Genomic DNA, 26,646 nt, shown 5'->3' with positions numbered 1-26,646 from the left:
CCACCAAGACTGTAAGAGAACAGAAACACAGCAACTAGCTTTGTCTTGCCGATCCCCATTTCCTGTGGACTTACAGAGCCTGTGGGCAGGGAAGTGAGAGCTGAGCTTAGGGTGAAAGCTCCTCTATCTGGAAAATGGGACAGGAATGGGCAGTCTTCACCAGACAGCAGCTGCCTGACTGAGTCAATGTGGAGTCTCAGATATAGGGGTTGGGCACCCAGTGGCTGCCCTGGACCCCTACTCCTGACCCAGTGGGGTTTCCTAAGGCCATAATTCTCAGCCAAGAAGATTCAAACCCGGGAACCACATTAAGGAGACGGCCAGCAAAATGGTTACTTTTCCAATTCAGACCCAAAGAAAACCAAATGTGTGCCTGCGGTCCAGCCTGCAGCAGGGAGTTACAGTCATAGCCACAAGTGGTAATAATGCTCAAGCAGCCAATAGGCGAGCAGATAAAGAAACTGCAATGGACTGATGGAGAAGGATCCGGCCAAAAGAAAGGATGGAGTCTGGCACATGCTGCAGCCTGGTTGAAACTCAAAGACACTCTGCGATGCAAAGGAGCCAGAAGCCAAAGAACATGGGGTATTCAGAACAGGCAAAGGCATACAGATGAAAGTTGCTTAAATATCAACAGACTATGGGAGGGAGTAGGGGCTCAGGGAGACACTGTCTGAAGGCTGTAGAGTTTTTATTAGAGGCAAAGAAGACGTTTTGGAATAGTGAGGACTGCACAGTATTGTGAACATAGTGCTGCCCGGTTGCAGGTTTAAAACAGCCCATGTTACAAGACAGACCTTAAAAGATTATAGTAATCTGTAAGTCCCTTAGACCCAGCAGTACAGACGCACATAAAAAATATGTTAAACCCATGTATATGCTCTTCCAATTTATTTTTTATTATTTAAATTTTTCATACAACATATCTTGGTCATATTTTTTCCTCTCCCTACTCTTTCCAGATTCTTCCCTATCTCTCTACCCACCAAACTTCTCTCTTTCTTTCCCCCTCCTCTCTCTCAACAAAAAAAAAAAAAAAAAAAAAAAAAAAAAAAAAAAAATGAAAATCCAAAATAAACAACAGTCAAAGAACTCTCAATAAAAACATAAACTAAGCTAAAACAAAAGCATACATATACACAATCACACACACACACACAATCACACACACACACACACACACACACACACACACCTGTTTTTCATTGGGCATGGGGCCTGCCCTGAAGTGTGGTTGATGCAGCCAGAGACCCTGCACTGGTAGAAATGGAGTTTTCCTTTCCTAGCAGGTACCAAAACACAGGTTACCACAAACATCCCAATACTTCTGTGTACTACCATGTATTATCTACGTGGATAACTCTCCCTGTGGAATTATCATTGCTGTCAATTAAGCATTAAAAGCTACCGAAGCAGGAGTAAGATCTTTTAAGATCAGTGAAGCTGTTTGGGATAGTGGGGAATGACTTCAAAATTCTAAATACCCTAAAAGCTGCAGTGGGTGGATATATGGTATGACTTGTGAACTGTATCTCAACAAAGCTGCTATTTAAAAATACATGCCCAGGCATAATGGCACATGTCTGCAATCCTAGCATTGGACAGATACAGGCAGAAGAACCAGGAGCTTAAGGCTAGCCTCGGCTACATAGCAAGTCTATGCCTGTCTCAAATAAACAAATTTATAAATAAAATTAAGTAAGTAAATACATGTAATCTGTGATGCTGTGGAGTTCGTGACAAGGTCAAGCCAATGCACTAGGTGTCTGCTAGAGAGCAGAGAGTGTCTGTCTCCCCAGAGGGTCACCAAGAACTATCCAAGAACAGGCTAGAACAAGGTTACATTCCATAGGCCTCAGAAATAATTCTAACTGAACTGAAGGGCTCAAAGGGGCCTGGACTAAGTCATTAGCCAGAACACAGGTTGAGGAGAGGAGAGGCCAGGGAAAGGCCTCATGGCCCCTGTTAGAAAAGATGTTGGCTCTTCCTCCAAAACATTTTCACAGAAGCAAGTCTGAGAGCAGCTCCATGAGGATACAAATGTTTTATTCCAAAGTGGGGAGCATATTTCTTCTCCAATTCATCCCCCAAGAATTGCTATCATTGCAATCTGAAATGTCCCTAAAGGCCTTGGTGTGTTCAACATAAATGTATCAATCCTTTAGGAAGTGGAGCCTGGTGGGAGGATGTTAGGTCATTGGAAGCAAACCCTTGAAGGGGATACTGGAACTCTAACCCCTTCTTTTCTCTTTGTCACAAAGTGAGCATCCTTCCTCTTACACATACCCCCAGCCATGATGTTCAACTTCACCACAGGCTCCAAAGCCAAGAAAGCACAGGGATAATAGACTTCTGAGACTCTGCCACAGAATAACCCTTTTCTCTATAGAAGTTGATCATTTCATATACTTTTAAGTCAGATCTGACAATGAAAAATTTATCAAATAATTTTTATGTGTTCTTTTAAATTCCAACAGACATAGTTTCAACATCATAGGAAACATTGTATATATCCACCTCATTATAAAGATGAATTATACTAAGCACAAGCAAGTAACACTCCAAGAATTGTAGCTGAAACATGCTAGTGTTCAGTGACTATTAGGTATTATTCCTGGCCCACTGTAAAATATAAAAAGGTTGATTGCTTTAGTACAAGGATTCCCCTTACATAAAAATTAAAACATTAATGGCTCTACAAATTCGGGACCAAAACACAAATTGCAAAGTAGACGCAAAGGGTTCCTAGCATGTTCTTTAATGATGGGACTGATCTTATTTTAGGAAATGAAAAGGCTAATCCTGAAACTTACGATGGAACACTTAAGCCCTTCCCCCATTTAATAAGTGTCTCTTTCTCTACAAACAACCAGGACTTTTAGCAATTTAAAAAAAGAAGAAGAAGAAGAAGAAGAAGAAGAAGAAGAAGAAGAAGAAGAAGAAGAAGAAGAAGAAGAAGAAGAAGAAGAAGAAGAAGAAGAAGAAGAAGAAGAAGAAGAAGAAGAAGAACTTGATCTGTTTTCTAAAAGCAAGGTGCATTTTTGAAGCAAAGTCTTTTTCTTTCCAAGCTGTCTGTCCCTCTAAACAGGACAGTGGTGAAGAGATATAATGAACTCAGCATCGGAAAGGAGAACATAGCATCAAGTAAGCACCCGTCCACTTCCGTCTGTACACAGCCGCCTATCCTAAGATGGGCCCATTTGGCTTTGGACTTAAAACTGAAGGCAGGGAACCATGTGCTGTGTCTGCAAGAAGGTGACATGTCAGCTGGCTCTGTAAGGTGACCCCAATCCCTGCACAACCATGTCCTGACCCCCAAGTTGCAATAACAATGCAGATGGAGACTTAGTCCCAGCATCTTACTGATAAGTCACCAATAGTTACTGACAGTTTTCAAGAAGAGTTCTCAATGTCAAAATATCAGACCTTTCTTGACTGGTTCGTTTTGGTTTGGGTTTTTGTTTGGTTTGGTTTTGGTTTTTGGCTTTATTCACTTCTTCATTGATTGCTCAGGTATAAGCCGGTCTGACTCAGACTTTTGTTTGATCTTATGTTTTCATCTTTAAAATTCTGGAGTACCTGGGCCTCCAGTAACCCTTGAGAAATGCTGTCAACATTGTTTCCATGTGTTGTTTTCTCAAACTCAGAGACTCTACCTCTCCAAACCAAGAGAACCTGGTACAGAAGGGAAGTCCCCAAACAAAAACAGCTTTGAAAAAACATCTACTAGGGAGGGGGCACAAAATCATAAATTCTGTTTCTGCAGACACATGTGGACTTTTACTCTGTTTAGGAAGTTATTTTTAAGCCATTCCAATGAGAAATATCTCCCACCCCCTCTCAACGCTGTTCCTAAAATCTAATGCCTCGGACATTAACTGAAGTCAGTACCTAAGCAGGAATTCATTGCACAAAGCCCAACCAGGAACCCCAAAACAGCATGGGCGCTTAGCCTGCCCTCAGAGTGGTCTGGAAAAAGCAGGAAATAGAGCCTTATGACAAGGTTCTAGTAACATCCAGCCCAAATCACCCTTTTGGGGTCTCAAATTAAAATGGAAATTTTTCCTGAGGTTCCTTTACCCATCAAATGCTGTGAACCTAGAAAGTAATCGCTGAAGAAACATCTTATTCACCCCATGTTTGGCAGGCCCTTCTAAGAACATGAATACAGAAAGTCTAACTCCTGTTCCATTGTGTGTCCACATACAGACACACAGACAGACACATACATACGCACACACAGCCCACAGCACAAGAGCATCTAGCAGTTAAGGTATCGTGGGGATTTTGAGGGGTTTTGGAAGGGTAGAAACAGAGATTTTTGCCAGTCAACCTCTGCTTTCTTTATCCTCTGCCCAAAGCCAACGTAACTATTCCTTCTGTTCCCTGGGGAAGAAGCAGACTGTTTTCAGCCTTCCTTTGCCTCTCAAATGCCAAGGTCCAAACCTCCCCTCTTATAAAACCTTAAGTCCACTCTGAAGTTAAGTTCAAGTCCACAGGTAGTAACTGTTTGCTCTGTGACCTTCCCCAAACTCCCTGCACACAGCATGTTCAGCTGGGCCTCTTGTCCCTTTCCATCATATTTAGAGACCCTGACTTTCTAAAGTGACAGTCATGTCCCAACTGCACACTCTGTAAGGTGACCCTCGGCCCCCTGTCACCCCACTGGGATTATCCTCCCACATAACACACATTGGTAACCCAAGCAGAGTCCTGGAATGCCCCCCAGGGCCCCATATTTATCAGGAAAGGGGGACAGCAGAGTCAGTGCCACTTTGCTTGTTGCCATGACAGGTGACTACTACCTCTTAAGAGTTTCCAAGCCGTGGAAGCAGCTCTGGCCTGCTGGGGCCTCCTGGCCTCAGCTACATGGAATCAGCAAGGCCTAGGCAGGTCTTGTAGTGATCAGATCCACAGATCCCCATGTCCGCCCTGTTCGGCTACATCTGCAAGAGCCCAGCTGAAGCCTAGGCCCTGGGCTCCAAGATGGTACTAACAACATCTCATTTTCCCCAAGGGAGTCTGTCACTTGTCCTGTCACTACTGCTCATCTTACTCAGTCCCTAACCTTGAGGAACAGTAAACAAGTGTTTACTAAATAGCTTTAATGCTGACAGCCAGGACTTCCAATGTCACTTCATTTAGCAGAATGTTTAGCATGATGCTTAAGTGTTTAGCACCTGATATTTTCACTAAACGATTCCCCCACGCCTCTCTCTTTTTGATTCCGTTATGTTAACTTAAGCAACAGTGAAGACAGACTCAAAAAAGCAGACCAAGCTCTCGGGCTACCTTGCTAATCAGTCTTTGTTTTTAATGTCTTCAGCCAGATTTCCCCAACAGGCCAGGAGCTTTCTTTAGTTTGTTCTGGAAATAAACTCATCTTCTCCATTCTTCAGGGGACAGCAAGGAGCTGGTACGGCTGGATGCTGACCTACACGGCCCAGAGCTGTGACACTGGACTGCGGGACTACGGCGAAGGGGAGAAAGCACCAGCGGCCACTCTCCCACTACTTCTCCAGGTTCTTCGGTCCTCCTGGAACCTGCCATAATGACTCAACAGAGACCAGAAGACAGTGTCAGGAGTTGGAAAGTGGCAGTTAGTGGCAGAATGAACTTCAGTGACTTCCTGCCTTGGTCTCCAGGGCCTTCCTGTCACCGCTTAGCAGGAGATGGCTGAGGAGGAAATCGATGGGGAAATGTGCCCACAGCTCTTGGTCTTCCCCTTAGCCAAGGGAAGGAAATGCCTCTTTGCTGGAGGCTGCTGACGGACTTTATAATCCCACAGGTCAGCATATTCAGGTTATCTCAGACTTGTCTAGCTTGCCAACAGTGGGCCTACTAGATTTCGGACTATCCCTTTCAAATCATAAAGGAAATCAGTATGTGGCCATGATGTGTTCAGCTGCCCATCCCAAGGTTCCTTCAAGCCTCTATGGGGCACGCTGTCTACACCCCAAGTCAACAGAAGTCTGAGGTAAGGAAGTGTAATATGCTTCAGTGATCCAAAGGGGCAGCTCCACTCAGGGACTCAGGGAGTCCTTCATCCTGCAAGGTCTCTGGTGAATAGTGCCATGGAAGACATATGGTGGTCTTCAAAGGTCCTCTGCACCATGAGGGAACAGGTTCTCCATCTTCCAGTGTCTTTCCTCACCTCCATGTCCCTGGAGCCCATAGCCTAACTCTTAAGCCCTGTAGCGCCACCTACTGGTGGAGGCAGAAGTCAGCTGTACTGATGGTCCTAAGAAGTCTGTTTCTGCAAGATTGTCAGTAGTACATCCAGACCCCTGCAACACACTATACTCATACTAGGAAGCAGGACCCAGAGATCAGCAAGGCCTGGAAACCCTCCACTTGGTGTTCCCTTTGGCTTCTTTAGTATATCCTACTCACAGACGAGCCCACCAAAAGCAGTGCAGAAGAATAGAAGAGGCGATGAAATAAATACTAAATCACTTCTAAGGTTTTAAAAGGTAGTTGGGGTGCAGGGGTACTGGATCACCACAATATTGACAAAGCACTGTTATCTTTGTGGAAACTACTCTTACAGAATGAGGAGATTTACTTACACAGACACACACACACACACACACACACACACACACACACACACACACATTAGGAGACTGTATAGCCAGCATTCCTTTGCATAACACCCAGAGTGAGGTACGTTAAGTCCTATGTAATCTGCTTCCAGGGGCTTCTCTAATTCTCTGTGTGCACATGTTTAGTCATCATTCCATGTGTTCTATGGGAATAAATAATCATTGATTCTCTTATACTGTGTTGGTATGTTGAAAAGCACCCAGCCATTCCCAGGAACAGCATTTGGAATACAAAAAAAAAGGGGGGGTCTCCTTTCTCCTGCTTTGTCCCTGCAATTTGCAGAGAAGGAGAAACTGATATCAAGTCAAGCCTTCTTATAAGCTTCACAAGCTGAGGGGCAAGTCACACTGCTCTTGGACCATTTGAAAAGAGTTAACTGTGATCATTGTATTATTACCATATTTTAAATGATAATTGCTATTCTCTTGTATGGCTGAGTAGTTTAAAGAAAAGCACACTGTGTTTTCCCCCTCCCTTCTGCCTTGCCTCCAGCAGATAGGGGACATTCTGATGTGTTTGTGTTAAATGGCTCACTATCAAGAAGTTCACTTGTGAGCTGGAGCCTGCGCCGGATAATCAACCCAGGAAAGGCTGGAATAGGACCCGAGCTGACAGGGGAGCAGAAGTGAGGCGCAGCTTGCATATGGAAGCTCCAGCAAGAAGCCTGAGTACAGAGCCCTTCCTTTCCTCAACTTGTATGTTGTTTCACGGTGCTGGCCTCAGACCTCCACAGTCTGACCCTGCGCTCACAGGTGCACACACACCACTGAAAAGCTGTGAGAAGGAGGTGCATTCAGTCCTTCCAAGCCAGTCAGGAGAGAAGAAAACAGCCACCTGGCAACTTATTTGGTTCTCCACTCTGATTGGTCACCGTTGCTGTTCTGAGGTCATCACTTGGCTCCTCTTCTCCCTGCCTTCTGAAACTCTAGCCCCCAACTATGTCTCATCAGCCATGAGTTACTAAGCCAGCCACTTCCTTCTTGTAAATATAACACTCCTCCAGGTCTGTCCTTCCCACCTCTGCCACCTTCCCCAACCCTCCTCAAAAGAAGCCTCGCCAATGAAAGGAAAGAAGGTGGGAGGCAGCTGGGGGACAAGGACCCTGGCGCTCTTTTACCTAAGAACCGCATCTAGGGATGGAGGCGAAAGTGCTCCCGTGAATTATGTAACCACTGCAGCTCTGGGGGAGAGTAGCATCCAGGTTCTATAGTGCCTGCTGGCTCTCTGCCTGAAAGGTAGAGTTGCTGGCCACTGCTGCCTCCTTTTCCCCTACATCCTTCTCCAGAACCTGTAGGGCTATTGCTACTGCATTTAATACCTGCTCCTTGCAAGGGGCTAAGGGATGCTGTTGGGAAGCAAAGTGGGAAAAGAAAGAAAGCAGAGTAAGAAAGTAAGCTGAGAAGGGCTTTATCCTACACTACCAGGAGACCTTGCCAACTATGGGCATACCTGTTTTACAGAGATGTCTTGCCCTGGGTAGTAACTGCTGGGACAACACTGCTGGGTTCTTCTCTGCCAAGTTGCTTAGGCTGAAGGCACGGGCAGAATCTGAAAAAGCTAGCCCACCCCCACTCTTCAAAAATATCACCCTTTCCTCTGTCTCATTCTCTCCTCCTCCTGAACCATCCATAACTCCATCACCTAGGAAAGGGATTTGAGGACAGATGAAGGATAGGGGTAGGTAATTCAGAGACAGGCTGCTCTTACGACATAAAAGACCTGGTACCCATGATGCTGGACAAGTCTTTCTTCTTAAGGAGGCCAAAATCTCAACGCTGCCACCCAAGATGGGAAGCAGAAAGACAACTGGTCCCAAATCAGCTTCCGGATGAAAGAAGACCAGCTGTAAAGCCAGCTCCCCAGAAGCCTTAATCTGCAAAGGCAATGGCCCTGTCCCCAAATGGTGACAGTAGGTAAAATGAGGAAGGGGCCAGGTACCAATAGGGCCTGGAGACTACTTCCACGAGGCTGGGCTCTGAAGAGTCACTAAAAAGTACCCTGGCAAGGCAAAAAAGACACAATGTGGAAGAACATGGTAGCTGCTGAGGGTGAAAGAGAAAGGGGACAGTCAACCAACGGGGCAGAGCGCCGGTAGAAAGGGCATCTTGGGACTGGAAGACACTTCAGCTTGATCACCTTAACCACTAAGCAATGTCAAAAATAATAACTTGTCGATGGGGACAGGGGAGAAAGTTTCCAAGAAGTGGGGAGTTACCCGAAAGCCATTCACCATTAGAGGGGAGCTGGTGACACTTGATGCCCAGGATGGAGATGCTTAGAGAACACTAAGTATGGAGCCTCAGGGCTAGTCACACCCTTTCATGACTCCCTGAAAACATGGAAAAGCAGAGCCCACACACCACTGGGGCTTCTAACCGCTTTCCATCCTCAGGTGCGAGTCCACACTGGGGTGCAAACAGTAACACACCCGGCGTGGGCTCGCACTGGGGTCAATGGCAGTGGAGAGGTGGGCGGTGTTGAGAAGCCAAGGAGCCGAGAGCTGGGAGAGAGGAGGCGCGCTGAGACGCACAGCTGCAGCCCCCGCCCCCACCCCCACCCGCGACCCGAAGCGCACTGCCCGAGGAAGTGGCGTCGAGAAGAGTGGACGCGGGGCGACCTGGGGGGCCACCGGCGCGGGGCTGGTCTCCGTGGGGTGCGCGCAAGCGCGCGCGTTCCCTGCCGCGCCCCAGCAAAGCAAGGGACCCCGAAGCAGCCGCTCCCTGGCTCGCCGCGGCCAGACTGGCCGGCCGGCTTTCGAGGCAAAGGCGAGAAATCCAGGCAGCGCCGACACTTGGGGAACTTTCCCCCTCGCTCAGGATTTCATGGGAACCACATGCTCCGAAGAAGCCCGGCCGCGGAGGGGGAGGGGCGGGAATTTTCCGCTCCGGCTCGCACGGCGACTCGGCCGGCTCCCGCGGGCTCCCGCGCGCGGCGTTGGCGCCCCTCGCGCACGCGGCGCGGGCCGCTCCACCGGGACCCGCCGTGGGCAGCGCGGGCGAGCCGGGCGCGGCGCCGGGGTCCCGCTTACCTTGGTGGTTTTCCTCTGGAACGTACATCCTCGTGTTTTCATTGACCATTGGCCAAAAACTGCTTGGAAAGGAGAAGCCACAAAGAGGAAGAAATGCAGCAACAGCCGCGAGCGGCTCGGGATGGATCCCTCCTCCGAGGCCGGCGGCTCTCGCGCAAATCCAGGAAGCCGTGGATCCGCAGTGGTTCTTGCTCCCTTCGGGTGATTACCTGATCCCCATTATTGCACCAAACACCAAAAACTGCTGCTTTCCACTACCGCCTCCTTTCGTGAGATTGTAATGCATCCTCAGTACATCCGGGCCCCTTCCAAGAATTTAGCACCGCACCTCTGGCGGCCACACCATTTGAAAATAAAAATGATGATAAGAATAATAAATGGAGAGGCAGAGCGAGAAGAGGCGCAAAGGCGAGGCGAGGGAGAGCGGCGGGCCCGCGGCGCCGGGTGGACCCCAAGCCGCCAGGGGGCCCGAGGCGTCTCCGGCTTGCCCAGGGCGATCGCCGCGAGGCCCCGACCCGCGATCTTCGGCGACGGCAGCCGCGAACACCTGAGGGCGAGCCCGCGGGAAGCGCCGCCGCCACCGCCGTCGCCGCCGCCACTCCGGGCCGCGCCGCGCCGAGCGCCGTTCTGGCAGGGAGCTGTTTCTGCAGAGGCAGCGAGAGGGAGACACCGGGCGCGAGAGCGCGGCGCGGCCTCCCTCCTCCCTCCAGCCCCGCCGCGCCCGCGCCCGCCCCTGCCCGCGCCCGCCCGCCCGCCCGCCCGCCCGGCGCGCCGGAGCAGACGAGCTGAACGCTTCCAGATGTGGCGGCGGCGCGCGGCGGGGACCGGAGCCCGAGTGGAGCGACGGCGCCACGCGAGAACCCCCTGGCTTCGCGACGGCTGGGAACGGGCTCGGGCGCGGACACACCTCCGAGAGCCCGGCTGCAAGACCCCCACCCTCCCGAGGCCCCGCGGCTACCGCGCGTCCCTGGGGGGGGGGCTCCGCCACGCCAGCAAGGCCTGGGAGGGGAATCCCGGCAACACGGACTACAGTGTGCCCAACTCCCGGCCTCTTTCACATCGACAGAACCGAAACAGCAAAATGAGCCGTAATTCTGTTGATCGATTACAATCAGAGCGGTTGTAGAAGTGACACATACAGGCGAGGATGGGCAGATGGGCGGGGAGAGAGAAAGAGCCCAAGAGGCGGAGCCTCGTGGGCAAGGCAGCGGTGGTGCCCAGATGTCTCAACAGATTAATACAGCCAGGTTTGCTCCCTCCTTGGGGTCAGGCGAGCACGTGTTCTGCCAATGTCTACTTATCTACTTCTCTTAATTATTTCTGCCACCCTGGCGGGGAGCTATGAAGCACTTCTCTCTGACTCTTGCTGTCACAGCATGGCACCTCCTGCGCGCACGACCCTCTAGATGGGGCTGGTGAGCCCATTCTGGAAGGGCCTACCACTGGGAAACCCGATCTAGATATCAACCCTTGGACTACTTCACTCCCTGTCTCCAGGTTCCCTAAAGGACTCTATCATCTACGTGGCTTTAAGCAAGGGCAAGGTGTCTATCAGCCGCACATCTCCGGTCTAGACCCATTTGCCAGCCAACCTGCCCTCTCCACTTGAGAATCAAACCTCATATGTCTAGGCCTGCTCCTCACACAGCCTTCCCCCAACTCAGCTGATGCCTCTAGTCGTTCATGTAAGAACTCTGGAGTCATCTTGACTTGATCTCTCCGACCACCTCACATCGGTTTATCTCAGAATTCACCCCAGACAGGTGTGACCTCCCCTCGGTTTTTCTGCTGCTGCCTTCCATAGCTGAACCAACGTTCTCCACCAGGAGCTCTGCAGTGGCTAGTTCTCTAACACCCTCCTCTCCTCAGACAGTAGCTCCTCAAAGCAGTTGGAACAATCCACTTCAAAGGCTGCTCTTCTAACCCAGACCCTCCAGTGGTCTCTGTCACCTTACTGAAAGTGACAATATCCTAAAAGGACTACAGGAATAGCTGGGTACCACTTCCATCACACACTTTCCTAAGGCTCTCCCTTGCTGGTCTTCCAAGCACCCCAGAAATGATCCCCTCACCTGCACACACTCACTGAACACACAAACCTCTTGTCCTCCACTCTTAGTCTTACCCTCAGTAACAATGCAACCTGCCAGCCCCAGCAGTTCTCAACTCCTCTCTCTCTCTCTCTCTCTCTCTCTCTCTCTCTCTCTCTCTCTCTCTCTCTCTCTCTCTCTCTCTCTTTCTCTCTCTCCTCAAAGGCAAGTGTCTTGTCAATCATCAGTATATAGAGCAATGTCTGGTAAGTACCTAATACATTCATAGTGAGTGAATAAATGAATCATTGAATGTCCCCAGAAGTTTCAGGAGTACCATTCATTGAATCATCTCAAAATGCCTCCCTGGCCACTGCTTGAGGCCCAAAGCCTTACCACTCCTCATTTTCCTTTATGCAGTGGTTTGGGCACCAGGTAAATATGCAAGCCCCCACCCCAACCCCGGGAAAGGTATTAAACTAATGGTGATCTAATTTTTTTTTTTTTTTTTTTTTTTTTTTGGTTATTGCAGTTGCTGGTCTAAGGGGTGTGTCTTTGCCATCCTGGTATGTGATTACTCAACTTGCAACCTCCCAGTCTACGGAAGAAAATTAGAAATTACACAGTCCCATTTGGGGAGCTTATTGGACTACATCTCAGGGCAAGTGTGGCTGATTGTATAAACCAATAATAAAATTGGTTTGCAGTCCCATTGCGCCCTGTGGCACAAGAAGAGTGATGGCTAATGTTGTCACATACCCTGTGCCAGCCATGGAACAATACTCTACAGGCATTGCCTCACTGACTCCACGCTGCTACAGCATAAGGTAGGAATTATTGTCTCTATTTTATAGATGCAGGAAACTAAAACTCATGTTCCATGGCCAGGGGGCACCCAACTGGGACTTCATCCAGGAGAACCTGACACCAAATTCATTTTCTTGCATTTATCTTGCTCTCTGCTGAGAGGAGGGCCAAGGGGGGTGGGGGTGGGGGGGTAGAGCTGACTACAGAATGTACTTCACAAAATGCTGTGAGACTGTGGATAAAACCCTTGTATGCTGGAGTCACACATTTGATTGGCAGCCTAACTTTCCTGTCAGTAGGCAAATACTATCTCCGAGCTGCTTCCATTTCTTTTTTCACTCCTCTTTTCAGCTGTTAGTGTGTTGTTTACTTTCACAAAAAGAGAAAGAAAAAGAAAAAAAAGAAAAGGAGAGGTGTTTTCTAAGTATTCAGTCTTCAAAGTACGCCTATATCCCACTTTCTAACTTTGGAAGCCAGCCCTGGTGTTCTGTTGCAAGGTAACAAATTCTCCACCCACCAGAGACCATTTAGAATTGTGATGCAGGGATGTGGGAGGTGGCATGGGGGGGAGTAGCCGCCTGCCTCTCTCCCTGAGAGCTTTGACCCTAGCTACAAGTGTTCTCTCAAGTCTTTCCCTGTGCCAGTGACACACAGTATTAGACCTGTACACATGCCCCCCCCATTCCCAACACACACACACTTTTCATGTCTTAAGAAAGTGAACTGTTTTCTCCTCTATACACAGCTCTTTGTACACATGGAGACTCTTCATGTACGACTTACTCAGGATAAGATTCTACTCTATGCCCACAAATGTTTTCTTTGGAACAAATTAAGGGTGTGCAGTGAACAAGTTAATTGCAGTATATTTGTGTGAGTGGGGAAACCTGAAAATAATCTAAACATAGTGTTGGTTAAATAATAATACTTCAAAATTATGTGTGTGTTGTATCTGGTGTGTGTGAAGTCGCTTGCACAGCCGTGAGTTCCTTCTGTTACCGTATCACAAGGGAGAAAACAAAGGTAGAGAGGTTTGTTTATTTGCTCGCATTTTGGCAGACAAAGAGCGTGGGGTTCAAACCCAGCGCTCTCAGCCAATCTATCCTCCACCTGTCTGTCAGACACTCCACATATGAACTAGGGCACATGGACAGAGACGAAGTAATACTCCAGAGAAGTATTAGTGTCAAGGAAAAAAAAAAAAACAGTTACAAAATATCATCTCGGGTCTGGTTCTCTTTTTTAAGGATGTGAATTCTTGACCTAGGAAAAAGAAAGGGGAGGGAGTTCCACCAATCTGCTAACAGTAACTCCAAGTTACCAAGCAGGCACATCCCAGTCAAAGGGAAGAAGACCCTGCTGCCTTGCACAGAAGGACAGAAGCTGAATCCCAAGGTGCCCTGCCTGCCTGACAACCACTTTCTCTCAGGGTCCCACCCACCTGCAGAAATTCCCTTTGATGATTAGTGTTGTCAACCTGACAGAGTCACCTAGGGCGTGATCCTCTATGTGAGCGTGGAGGGGTTGATTAATTTAGGTTAATCGATTTGGAAAAGACCCACCTTAACTCACCTTAAACATGGACGGTTAAGGAGAAGGCTAGAGGAGCAGGATTCATCTCTCTCTGCTTTCTGATGCTGATGCTGTGACTATCTTGAGCTTCTAACACCATGCCTCCCCCATCATGATGGACTGCACCCTCAAACTGTGAACCCAAATAAATCTCTCCTTCCTTAAATTGACTTGCCAGATGTGTTGTCACAGCAACAAGATCAAAAACCTGAAACATTCCCTGACCAGTGTTTCCGGCCCAAATGTACTGTTACATCCTTACTCACTCTGCTGGTGGCAGAGAGCTATGGGCAAGAAGGCAGAGGGGACAGTCTAACATCAGCCTTCATGGACGACATCCTGTTGTTTAATTCCTAACTCACAGGATCGTCTGTGGACAGTTGAAGCCAGGTAACTGGTCAGCAAATGGAGAGAAGAAAGGGAGGGGTCAGAAAGGTCAGCAGGCTGCTTTCTTCTGCCAGGGGTCTTCAGAGCATGCTCTGAGCATGCTCTGTCCAAAGCAGCACCTTCATGGCGGTCCTTCGCTGGGGAGCCTTATTTTTCGGCACTATCCTCTTTACATGGCCGCAGGTCACAGCTGTCTACAATGGTCTTTGGGGCAATGTGAGTGGTGGAGGCAAAGTAGCAGTCTGTATGCTGGTGAAGCTGTGTCCACGCTCATGGAAATGCCGGTGCGTCCTTCTAGGGGAACCACGACTCCTCCCGGTTCTCTTCCTTCTGTTTCCTCCAGCTCCTGAGGCCTGTGTGAATGCCAGCTTTACCGAAAGATCCCTGCTTTGTTTCAAGTCCAAGTCCAAGCTGGTGAAACCGACAGGGATTCCAGTTGTCTTTGTGGCTTTTGTACATGTGACCATGATTGTTCCCACATCTTACCAGAATTGTCCACACTTCTGGTCCTGCCAATCTACAGCAACTTCAGACTCATCCGTGATTACAGAGAAAGTAGCTTTTGGTTGGTTTTTCCCTAGTCCCACAGTCGGACAGACAAGACTGTGTTATCAACCTCTTGCTTCATGTTATATATACTGGGACTGCTTCCCCCCATCAAACCTTAAATGATGTGACAGGAAAATGTGGCCCCTTTTTGACAGGCTACTCACTTTGAGTGTTGAATTACTAAGTATTGTCATTTTATAACATCTAACATTAAAGAGGAGGTCACATCCAAGTGGGAAAGCAAAAATTGTCAGTAACCGGAAGGTTCAAACAACAGCAATGTGTTCTTTATTCTTTGGTGACTACAAGTTCAAACCCAGGTAGGGTCATGTGTCCTTCTGGGACTTTAGGGAGAACCTGTTCTTCTCTTCTAGCTTCTGGTGGCTGGCATTATTCCTTGGCTTGTGGCCTCATGACACTATGCTTACAGTGCCCTATCCCTTAACTGCCAAATCTCCCTCTGCAGTTTACATGCTATTGGATTTAAGGGTTATTGGGTAATCCAAGTTGATTTCTTCATCTCAAGATCCTTAAAGTGGTAACATCTGCAAAGACCCTTTTTCCAAATCCGCTGATACCTGCCTTTCTGTGGACACTGGCTTCCATTCGGGCAGACCGACATTCAGCTTCCACGTACCCTCATCTAACTAAACTAATGCCCCTTTACTCAAACCCCTCTGCAACTCACAGCTAACACCTACGAGCTCTGTAAGTCTTAGGAAATTCACATAGGCTTTCTTTGCTTCACTTATAAAACTTACGTCTATACATCAAGGCTTAATTGAGTGGCCAGTGGGGCCAGGATAGTCACCCATGTTTGGTTCGACCTGTAAAATCATCTTTTCAATTAATATAACTTTACTGAATGACTGCTAAACAACAACTCTTAGTGATCACTTTTCCCTGACTTGACCAATGCTGTTTATAAAATGCAGCCTGGCATACTTCCCAGCACTTTACTTCTGGGTGTATCTTTTGAACAAGTTCTGCATAATGAAGTGTCAGTAGAAGTGAAAGGTGTCACTTCTAGTAAGATCGCTTTTCAAATGTTGTTTTATATCTCCTAATCTTTTGAGATTTAGTTTTTATTTAACACATGTGGGTGTCTTACCTGTGTATATGTCTGTGCACCACATGATCTAGATCCCCTGGAACTAGAATTGCATGTAGTTGTTAGCTGCTATACAGGTGCTGGGAATTGAACCCAGATTCCCCAAAAGAGTAGTCAGTGCTCTTAACCACTGAGCCATCTCTCCAGCCCCAAGGTTACTTTTTTAAAATGCAATTCTCTTGTCTCTACTTCTGCCATGAAATTAAAATGGTGTAGCTACAAAATGGAGAAGCATCCGTTAGTCTGGAGCCCTGTGTGACTTTGCAAAGCACACACAAGCTGGTTCTGGGTGTAGAGTGTAATATTGGATGCAGGAGCTACAGGGGGGATGGGAAAGATTTGGGGTGCTTTATCAGAGGTGGGGAAAGGAAAGTAATACAAAAGAGGGATAAATAGCATGAAGAATGTTTGGAAATGTTATAAGGAAACTATTTTATAAGCTTACTTTAAAATACACATATAATAGGTATGCACTCAAATGTGAAATTCTCAAGAACATAAAAATTCAAACAAAAAAAAGGTTTAAAAGTCACAATTATTATCTGAAGCCCCAGGAATCTGGAAGTCATTGTCACAGTATAACATTGCCCTTTTTGACCAGCCGTCTGGAATAAAACAACAGCTCTCTGTGTGTGATCAGCATGCAATGAGAATCTGCTAAGTTGTCCTTGTTAAACTGACTTCCTTTCCAGTCAGTGAGGTGTCAACTGTTCCTCAGACAGGACGAGGACAAGTTGTAGCCCTAACAATCTTGTGATGCTATCACATACAAAATTTTTCCATCATATAAATTTTTATTTTGGGTAAATTAATGGTGATATTTATTATGATTTATTCTACAGATTTTTTTTAAAAAATGATTTTGCTCTTAAAATCTGCTGACAAACAACACACTTGGGTCTCTGCAAACAACTTTCAAGTATATGGATTAAGAGGTGTTGCCTGTCTCCCAAGTGGACCTGTGTAATTGGTGGCTTAGAACCTCTTCAAGCTGGTATGCAAGCGGCCCTCCTAACATATGTCAGATCCATTTCCAGACACCCAGCATTAACATGTACTCCATCTTAGTCTGGAGAGGACAACCAGAGGAAGCTAGAGCCTACTTGCTGTCCCTCCTTTCTGCCACAGGCAACCTTCCCCTGCCTCCTTTTACCAGTGTCCTACTGTGGATGGACACCCACCAGGGATACACTGATCTGGGAATCCAGAAAGCCTCTGTAACCAGATGCCACACTCTTCCGATTATCTAACTTTCCAAAAGGCATATTTCCAGCTTGATTCTAATTACCTTTAAAAGCTCATAATGTGAGCACATTGTTTTGCTCAATCATACATTAATAATTTCTGTAATGAGACAGTGGTCACTAGAGATTAAGGAGGGGAGAGGGAAGATGGAAAGGGAGGTTAAATCAGAGGTACCAGATATAGGTAGATAGATGGAATTTGTTCTACTGCTGTACAGCACAGTAATGTAATTAACAGTCTAGAATTAATGACATATCCCAAAATAACCAGAAGAGTTCAGAGGTTTCCAACACATGGAAATGATAAATGTTCAAGGAAGTGGAAATGCTAATTGTCTTGATCATTGGATACACATATATACATTTTTAGTTCAAGTATGCATTCTAATTTTTAAATGTAAAAAATGAAAGAATATTAAATAAAAGAATTGTATAACAGAGTCTTGTGGCAACATAAAAATTATTCATTTCAATTTCTTCTTTTTGAATGACTTCATGGTCAGTAAAAGATTTATAATCATGCATAAACACACATGTAATAAAGGCAAGATTTCTTTACAGGAAGAAGGTGAATGTATTTCCAAGGAGAAAAGAAAGTAAGGTGAAATTGCTGACTACCCAACACGGGGCTGTCCGTATTTTTTTTAAGATTTATTTATTTACCATGTATATAGTGTTCTGCCCACATCTTTGCCTACACACTACCAGAAGAGGGCACCAGATCTCACTGTGAATGGTTGTGAGCCACCATGTGGTTGCTGGAAATTGAACTCATGACCTCTAGGAGAGCAGCCAGTACTTTTAACCTCTAAGCCATCTTTTCAGCACCCAACTTTCTGTACTGGTGAAAGGATGATGGAGGGGCGGGGTGTAATGTTTCTGTTGCTGCAAAAGCAGCTTCACAGGGACCAGTTTTATTTGGATTTTGGTTCTCGAGGAACAGAAACCATCATGGTGAGAAGACAGGGCAGCAAGTGGCAGGCTTAGAGACAGGAACAAAAACTGAGCAGTCACATCTTTAACAGCAAGCACTAAGCAGAAAGAACCAATGGGAAGTAGGGAGGGGCTGCATGCTTTCAACGTGGGTCCCCAGTGACATACTTCCTCCATCAAGACCACACCTTTTAAAACCTCTCAAATGGTGCCACCAACTGAGGCCCAAATGCTCAACTGCCTGAGCCTATGAAGGACACTTTCATCCAAACCGCCACCAAACAATAGCAGGTAGGTGTGGTGCTTACCTTTGATTGGAAACTTGGCAAACAATACAGTTTTACCTGAAACGGTCAACACCCTGGAAACCAAATCATTCACAAGCAAGTTGAAGGTGGCTGATAAAGCACATACTTGCCCCAAAAAGTGAGTGGGAGGAAGGAGGGCGCATCTGAGCCCCTGGAAGGGCCCCACCCAGCTGCAGGCTGCAGCTGACACTGCCTCTGGACACCACGCAGGATGCTGAGCTGGGGGGAGAAAGTCAAGTCTTAAGACCTTGACCTATAAGTGAACACTCAAGAAACCAACACCTCTGACTCCTCGACCCTACTCTGTCTTCTGTTCCCAACAAGATCTAGAGCAGTTTACCTCCCTTGACAAAGAGTTGCATCTCTTTGATACCCTTGCAGAACAAAGTACCAAGAAACATACGATTTCTTACACTTGGGTTACTGACACCTACGAACTCCCAGGCAGCAACTGAACCCTGGGTTGCTTATATTTCATACCATGAGAAATCACTCCATCTTAAAACGTGTTCTTAATCCAGAGAGGCCAGACGGAGCTAACACTGTAAAGTCACTGTCTAATCTTCCAAAGGTGGAATAGTCCACGCTGCCAAAAAAATTCTTTGAGTCTGTCTTTCTGTGGGGGGTTATTGGACAGATCTGGAGGCACTGTGTCTTTGTTAATGGTGGAGAGGCCAAAGGTCACGCGTAGAATGGGGGCTTGCATCAAAACGTATGTGTTGCTTCTGGCTTGTGTGCCGAGTATCATTTCCTATAACTATAAACTGGGGGACTCCCAAGAACAAGGTTTGGTTACAAAATAAAATATTAGTATGAAATGCTTGGTTAAAAGTATATAGAAGTAGCAGGTTGTTTACTACCTGGAAGGTGAAATGTTCCGTGTCTTCAACGGTCTTTCATGGCACCCAGTAATTGCTCCTGCTCCTACCTAAATATCATTACCACAAACCCAGCCCTCTGCTTTTGCCCTCTTTTCCTTGAGAAATAAAGAACAACAGTGACCCTTAAAAAAAATAAATACAAGAAACACCAGAAATAGAGGCAGTTTATTAAGAAGTAAAGGGCACTCCCAAAAATGGGAGTGGGTTAGTGATCTGGGAAATAGCATACACTCAGAAGCCCTGGGCTAAGTCTCTCGAGGCTTCAAAGGTCGTTTGCGCTGCACCAACCTTCTTCCACATTTGCAAAGTGCAGCCTTTTCTACGCTTTCTCTGTTTGTGGCACATAGCCTAAGTGTAGCAGACATTTCTCTTTTTTTGTTAACTGGTTTCCTTTTGTTTTACATCTTTATTTTTATGTATGCATAGGTTGTTGCCTGCATGTATGTTTGTGTACCACATGCATGCAGTACCCACAGAGGCCAAAAGAGGGCGTTGTGTATGGGTTACAGAAGACTGTTAGCCACCAAGAAGGTGCTAGGGAAAGCCTAGGTTCTCTGGAAGAGCAACTAGTGCTTTTTTCACTGACTCATCATCTCTCCAGCTCCAACAAATTTCTTTCATTATATAAACCTTGGTGTCCCTCCCCCAACCCTACTCTTCCTACCACAACTCCTCCCTGAGAGCTACGGTTCCAAGAATCTTTTAGGGGTAGCAGAAGGGTGATGATCTACCAGTCTCCTATAACTTCTCCCATGCTGGTGAGGGACATCATCCATGCCAAAAGCAGCCACGAGACTTTCTTCTTCATCTCTAAGTCAGAGACAGGGCTTTGGATCTCCTGTGGTAAAAGCCACCTAGAAGCCCAGCATCATAAGTTCAGTCTAAAATGGACATATGTGGGTCATGGTCTCTTTTGGATAAGGCTGCACTCTGTTGGTAAGAGCATCTGCTCTTCAAGCATCATGACCTGAGTTCAAATACCTAGCACCTGTGCAAAGATATCTGCTCCTGGCCATGCATAGGCCTGTAACTCCAGTGTTGGGACAACAATGAAGTGACACACAGAGGTCATTGGGACTTGCCAGTCACCGGCTCTGCACACGTCACACATGCATGTGTGTATGCACCATACCACACACCCACACCCAGAGAGAAGGAGAGAAGCCAGGGCTGGCACGGTGGCTCAGCAGGTGAAGCCGTTTGCTAATAGGATCCCCGTGGTAGGAGAGAGCCGACTGATCCTCTGAACTCCTCACATATACTGTGGAGCACGCTCACCCACGTGTATGCACGAGCATACACACAAATAAATGGAATCGGTTCGTCTCTTTTTAAAAACTTGCCATTTGCAGAGAGAGAGTGTGTGGAGCCAGTCTTCATAAATGAAAATCAAGGGTATTTGATACCTTCCCGGTGCCCAGCCAACTGCTGAGATTTTCATAACCAAATTCTGCCAGATTTTTCAAAAAGTCAAATTAAATTTCAATTATTTTGTCCAAGTAACAATTTGATCTTGAAAATTTCCCTTAAAGCTCTGAAAGCAATCCAGGGGTGGGGCTGGTCCTTGGGTTAGTACCCACTTCTCCATCTAAGTATCTGGCAAAGGCCCTACTCTGGCAATGTTCTGAGACAAGAGATCAGCATGCTCTATCCTCTGAGGCTCACTGATGCTGCCAAGGCTTAGGAACATGGGGCTAAAAATCATTTCCCATCACACATGGGCCTTACTTGAGCCATCTTTCATTGTATTGAAATGTCCAAATTATGAATATTAAAAGCAAAACAGGTCTATATCCAACCTCAAGGTCTCTTGGCGAACTTTCACACTGACAAAGTTAACCACTAGCTGTGCCCCCAGGGGTTGGCAAGGTGATTGGAGAGGTGCTGTATTGGGGAACGGGTACTGATTTCTCCATGCATGCATCAGTATCCATGTAGACAGACTGTTCCACCCCCATTCTTCATGAGTACTCTAAGCACACTTTAGCATCCAACACCAACACAGTGTTCCCAGAGGTTCTAGGCCCAAACTCAACACGTATTTCTTCTTCTTTCTCATGCCCAAACTACCAGTTTTCATCCTTTCATCTTATTATTTAAGACCAGTGTAAAAGGCATGGCTTGGGCCCCTTTTCCTCTGTACTCAAACAACCATACTCTCACTACTGCATCCCTGGCCACATGGCTGTGAGCAACTCATCTCCTGTACCTCCAGCTAGACTTTGAGCAGCGCAAGGGCAATAACTGTTCTACCTAACCTTTGAAGTTGAAAGTGCTTGATAAACATTTGACAGAGAGATGGATGGATGGATGGATGGATGGATGGATGGATGGATACATGCATGCATGGATGCATAGATGGATGGATAGATGCATGGATGCATGGATTGGTGTGGGTGAATGGTTGGGTCAGTGGATGGATGGGTGGATGGATGATGGATGGATGGATGGATGGATGGATGGATGGATAGATGAATGCATGAACTAGTGGGTGGGTGGGTAGAAGGATAGGTGGGTGGGTAGAGATGGGTTAGTAGATGGGTGGGTGGAGGGGTGGGTGGAGGGGTGGATGGAGGGGTGGGTGGAGGGGTGGGTGGATAGGTGAATGGGTAAATGGATGGGTAGATGAATGTATAGGTAGGTTGGTGGGTGAGTGAATGTATGGGCAGATGAATGGATGCATGAATAATTTCTTTGTCGCTGAAGGTATTAGAGAGTATAATTTCAGGCTGATAAATGAAAACAATGAGAACCAAGAGATCTGCCCTCCTTCCTTCAATCACTTCATACAAGTATATACATGAAAGGCTGGCCTTGAAAAGAAGTCTCCCTGGGAGGTTATCAGGGAGATTAGTTCAAAAGGAAACTGGCCTCTCATCATTGTTCAGTGAGTTACTTTGCAGACCCTTTACTGGGGGGGGGGGGGGGGGCTGGGACTCTGCATGAATACTTGGGCTCTTATCTCACCACTAAAAGGGCTGCATTGTGTTCAGGAAGCCCGAGGGACCATCAAACACAGCCTCTGTCTTTTGCAATTCTTACCCACAAAAGGTGTGTTTACTTTCATAACACTTTCACCTGGATTCATCCATTTTCCTTTCCTTGTATCTGTCTTTCATAAGCTCTGTTTTGACAAAAGTCACATAGAGGAATGTACCACTAAACATCTGGACTCAAGCAGACAGGACATTGCTGGGGAAGTGTATTGGACCCTTGGGGAATGACTTGACTGAGAAAAAAAAATCAGATCAGGCAATGAAGAAGAAGAACTGTAGAAGCCAGGCCTGTCCCTGAGATGACTGGAAATAGACACGTAAAGCTGTCTGAGCAGTCATCCTGACTCCAAGATGCCAGGCACAAACCCAGCATGCTTAATAGTGTTTAATAACCTGGGTCCAGCCACCTCCAGGGACAGGTTCTGAATCATATATCAACACTCCTCTCATTTGTGGTTGGCTTGTCAAAAACTTGCCCTAAATACATTATTTCAAAAACAAACTATTTATCTTTCGAAAAAGAATGTGGGGGGTGGGGTATGTGCACATGAGTGCAGTTGGCTCCAGGGGCAAGTAGAGGATGTCAGATTCACTGGCAATGGACTTACGGGTGGTTATAAGCCACTCAACATAGATGCTGGGAACTAAACTGGGGCCCCATAAAAGAACAGCATGTACTCTAAACTGTTTAGCCATCTCTACAGCCCCATGAACTTTGTGTCTCGAGTAGTTTTAGTGTGTCCGCAAAAGTAGGAAAGCAGTTCCTCAGAAGGAAGCTAACAGAACAGACTGCAAGCAATCAGGAGGCTGTCAAAGACTGAGTCACCCCTTCAGTGAGGGTCTACTGTTATGGTGTTGGGTTAAGTGGCTACCCACACAATGTCATCCCCATGAAGAGAAAAGTCACAGTAGCCCTCAGGTATATACTGTCTCCATGAGAGTGTCATAATGACTGAAATTCCATGAATGGAAATGTAGTCTTTAGGTTACACAGTGACTCATTAAGTATCCCATTTTAAAGTGTCATCTTTCCCTTTCTTTCCCTTTGAGAAAGAACTCTTCCTGTTTCTAAGTCACAACAGCTTGAAAGGTCCCTAGCCTCTCGAGACTCTTAAGTCCAGTATAGCAAGAACTTGGGCCATACTAAGTGCACAGTCTGTGTTGTAATTTGTTTGTCTGAGATTTTTTCGGTAAGAAGAGATGTGCTGGTTAGTTTTTTTGTTTTGTTTTGTTTTAATTTGATTTGATTTTTTGTTTGTTTGTGTTTTTTTTTTTTGTTTTTTTTTTTTTTTTTGCTTTGTTTTGTTTTGTCAACTTGACATAGGCCTAGATTATCTGGGAGAAAGTAAAACTTCAACTGAGAAAATGCCTTTACCAGATTGACCTAAAGGCAAGCCTGTGGGGCATTTCCTGAATTGATGACTGGGGTGGGAGGGGCCAGCTAACTGTGGGCAGTGCCAGCTCTGGGCATTTGGTCCTGAGTTATAAGAAAGTGGCTGAGCAAGGCACCACTCCATGGCCTCTTCTTCAGTTTGTGACTCCATGCTTGTACCTGCTTGAGTTCCTACCTAACTTCCCCTTGATGGACTATAATAGGGATGTGTCTATCAAATACATTTTCTTCCAAAAGTTGATTGTGGTCATGGTGCTAATCACAGCAACAAAAAGTAAACTAGGAAAAGGGATTAGAGGAGAAGAGTAGAAAGGAAGAGAATGAGAAAAAAGAAAACAGGAAGATTGTTGGCTTAAAGCTGTCTGAGCAGCTTTTTTGCTTTCAAGATCTATTACACTCAACAAACTGCTTTTGATAAAACACACACACATATATACATGCACACACATATACACATATGCATGCACACACACATGCAACACATACACACACATATATGCACACACATATTACACACATATATATACACATGCACACATACATACATGTACACACACACAGTCAATCTACCTATAAGAATGACTCTGTGTTCTAGTGGGTTAGTGTGGCCTCACTCAAATTTAAGCTCACAAGCACAAACAGGAGCAGTGGAAGCTCTAAACCAAGGGTGGAGACTGATCTGACCCAGAGTGACACCTACAAGCACAAGGAGTTCTCCAGTTCCCAGTGCACAGTGAAGCTGCAGACAAGAGTCCAGTGCTGACCCAGTGCTGACACTAAGATGAAGACTAAAGGCAGACCTCTTGCCCTAAACATCAACACCACAAAAAAAACTCTCAACTCCACTACAGCTTAGCCTTCTGAACATTGTAATGTCTCCACTCAAAGAAGAAAATAACTTAAAATAAAAATTAAACTTGAACTTAAAAATAAAAGCTTGAACTTAAAAATAAAAATTAAAAATATGAATGAAAGGAAGGAAGGAAGGAAAAGAAAGGAAGACTCAACTAACAACTGGTACAGATGTACAAGAAACAAAAACAATAATAAAATCCAAGATAACATGCCCTCCCCAAAAATTATCAATCCCAGAGAAATGGATCCTAATGAGAGCGAATTGGAAGAACTTCCAGATAAAGAATTTCAAACCATGATTATAATTTTGCCAAACAATGTAAATAAGATGTGAGCTCGTAGCAAGAGCACAGTGACCAAGAGCTAGATGAAAAAAGGACATCAATCCAAACATGAAAAAGAGAATTGCTGGAGGAACCTGAACTGAAATGGTGCCAGAAGTGATGCTCTACTCCATAAACAAAACCACAGGCTTAGTGGTCCAGCCTCGCCAGTAAAATGGATCATGTGGGAAATAGAGTAACGTGGCTGGAACACAAATTAGAGCAATTAGTTCACTCAGCAAAACATTTATGATAGAAGAGCTCTGAAGCACCAGGAAAAGATCAGATCTTCAAGTTATGTGCGTACAAAAAGAGTACCACACAGAGGGAATAAAGTATATTTTCAATGAATGCTAGAAGAAAACTTGTCAAACCTAGTGAAAGAGAGATGTTATCAATATACAAGAAGCATGCAGAACACCAGTTAAGGAGGAGCAGAAAAGAAAATTCTCCACAACAAATCATAGTTAAAACACAAAAACACAAGCTAATAACAGGATTTAAAGGCTGCAAGAAAGGTCTTGTCTCCTCTAAAGGCAATCCACTAGATTATTTGACAGAAACTTCTAAAGCCATATGGGTCTCGAAAGATAGATTCCAAGCCCTGGAAGACCACAACTGCCAAGCCAGAGTATTATAGCCAGCAAAACTATCTGTTAAAATAGAAAGAGAAATAAAAATGTTCCATGATTAAAATAGACTAAGGGAATTCATGACCAGTAAGCCGGATCTATAGAGGATGGTGGAAGCAATAGTTTCATATAAAGACAAAGATAAACAAAACAAAGATGTCCCAGGCATAAATAAACAATACTAGGATAAGTAATTCAAAGTAATCTAGGAAAATGCCACAAAATCAATACAATGACAGAAATCAATATTCGTCTTGCAATAATAACTCTGGATACTAATGATCTCCTCAGGGGTGAGGGAGGTTTAAATGGAAAGGGGTGAAAGAAAAAGCTCTGAGGAAGGATAATTAACACTGAAGATATTTGCCAAAATCTATATGGAACTTACTTCTTTATATGGGTATACCCTCCACAGAGAATAATGCTCCTCTCAGAACCCACAGGTTACTAAATAAAAAGGCTAGATGTGGTATAGATACACACTCAGATGTTAGTAAGGAATGTCCTAAAGGCTCCCAAAATCATACAGGATGTTGGTATTGCTTTTGTTGCCAGCAAGAACTTGATTGTAAGACCCAGTTACTGATGATACTACACACTTTGTCAGAGAACATGGAGAAATCAAGTTGGTAAGGACCAGGAAACTTGCTCTAGGATAGTTAACTTTCATTGTACTGACTGTTGGAAGAAAGAAAGGGGTCGTGAACAGCTTGAGCTACCTAATATAACAAGATATGCCAAAGAGCAATAATGGCACGAATGCTATGTAAGTAACCAACTTACGTCCCACCAACCTGGGAATGCGTACCTGGCTCTGTAAACCTGGCCAAGAACCCATTGTCAGGGAAACTCATTGGCCCTGCAGAAGGACAAACTATTGTTATTTTGCTAAACAGACCTAGTATCAAACTGCCATCTAAATTTGTATCTCTATACCCATAGATGAGGGCAGCTCTCAGAACTTGTCAAAGAAGTGTCTCTTCGCAGTGTG

At 45.8% G+C, this 26,646-nt stretch overlaps 1 protein-coding gene across 26 annotated transcripts in view; it reads right to left on the bottom strand.

The window, feature by feature from the left end:
• Positions 1–26,646, bottom strand: part of CACNA1C (calcium voltage-gated channel subunit alpha1 C) — a gene marked incomplete at its 5' end in the record, with an annotated part of 581,859 nt that overhangs the window by 487,023 nt on the left and 68,190 nt on the right. For 22 of the 26 annotated variants that reach the window (XM_080914128.1, XM_080914135.1, XM_080914132.1 and 19 more), the window contains one exon: positions 9,635–9,683. The exons of the other annotated variants lie outside the window; for them this stretch is intronic. In XM_080914128.1, the coding sequence (XP_080770254.1) occupies positions 9,635–9,683 (49 nt within the window). Of the gene's footprint in view, positions 1–9,634; positions 9,684–26,646 lie in introns of those variants that run through there. 26 annotated transcript variants of the gene reach the window in all.

Source organism: Micromys minutus (assembly GCF_963924665.1).
Source record: "Micromys minutus genome assembly, chromosome: 3".
In the NCBI taxonomy this organism is placed as follows: Eukaryota; Metazoa; Chordata; class Mammalia; order Rodentia; family Muridae; genus Micromys; species Micromys minutus.
Note: the sequence above shows the minus strand (reverse complement) of the source record. Positions and strands in the feature narration are given on the sequence as shown.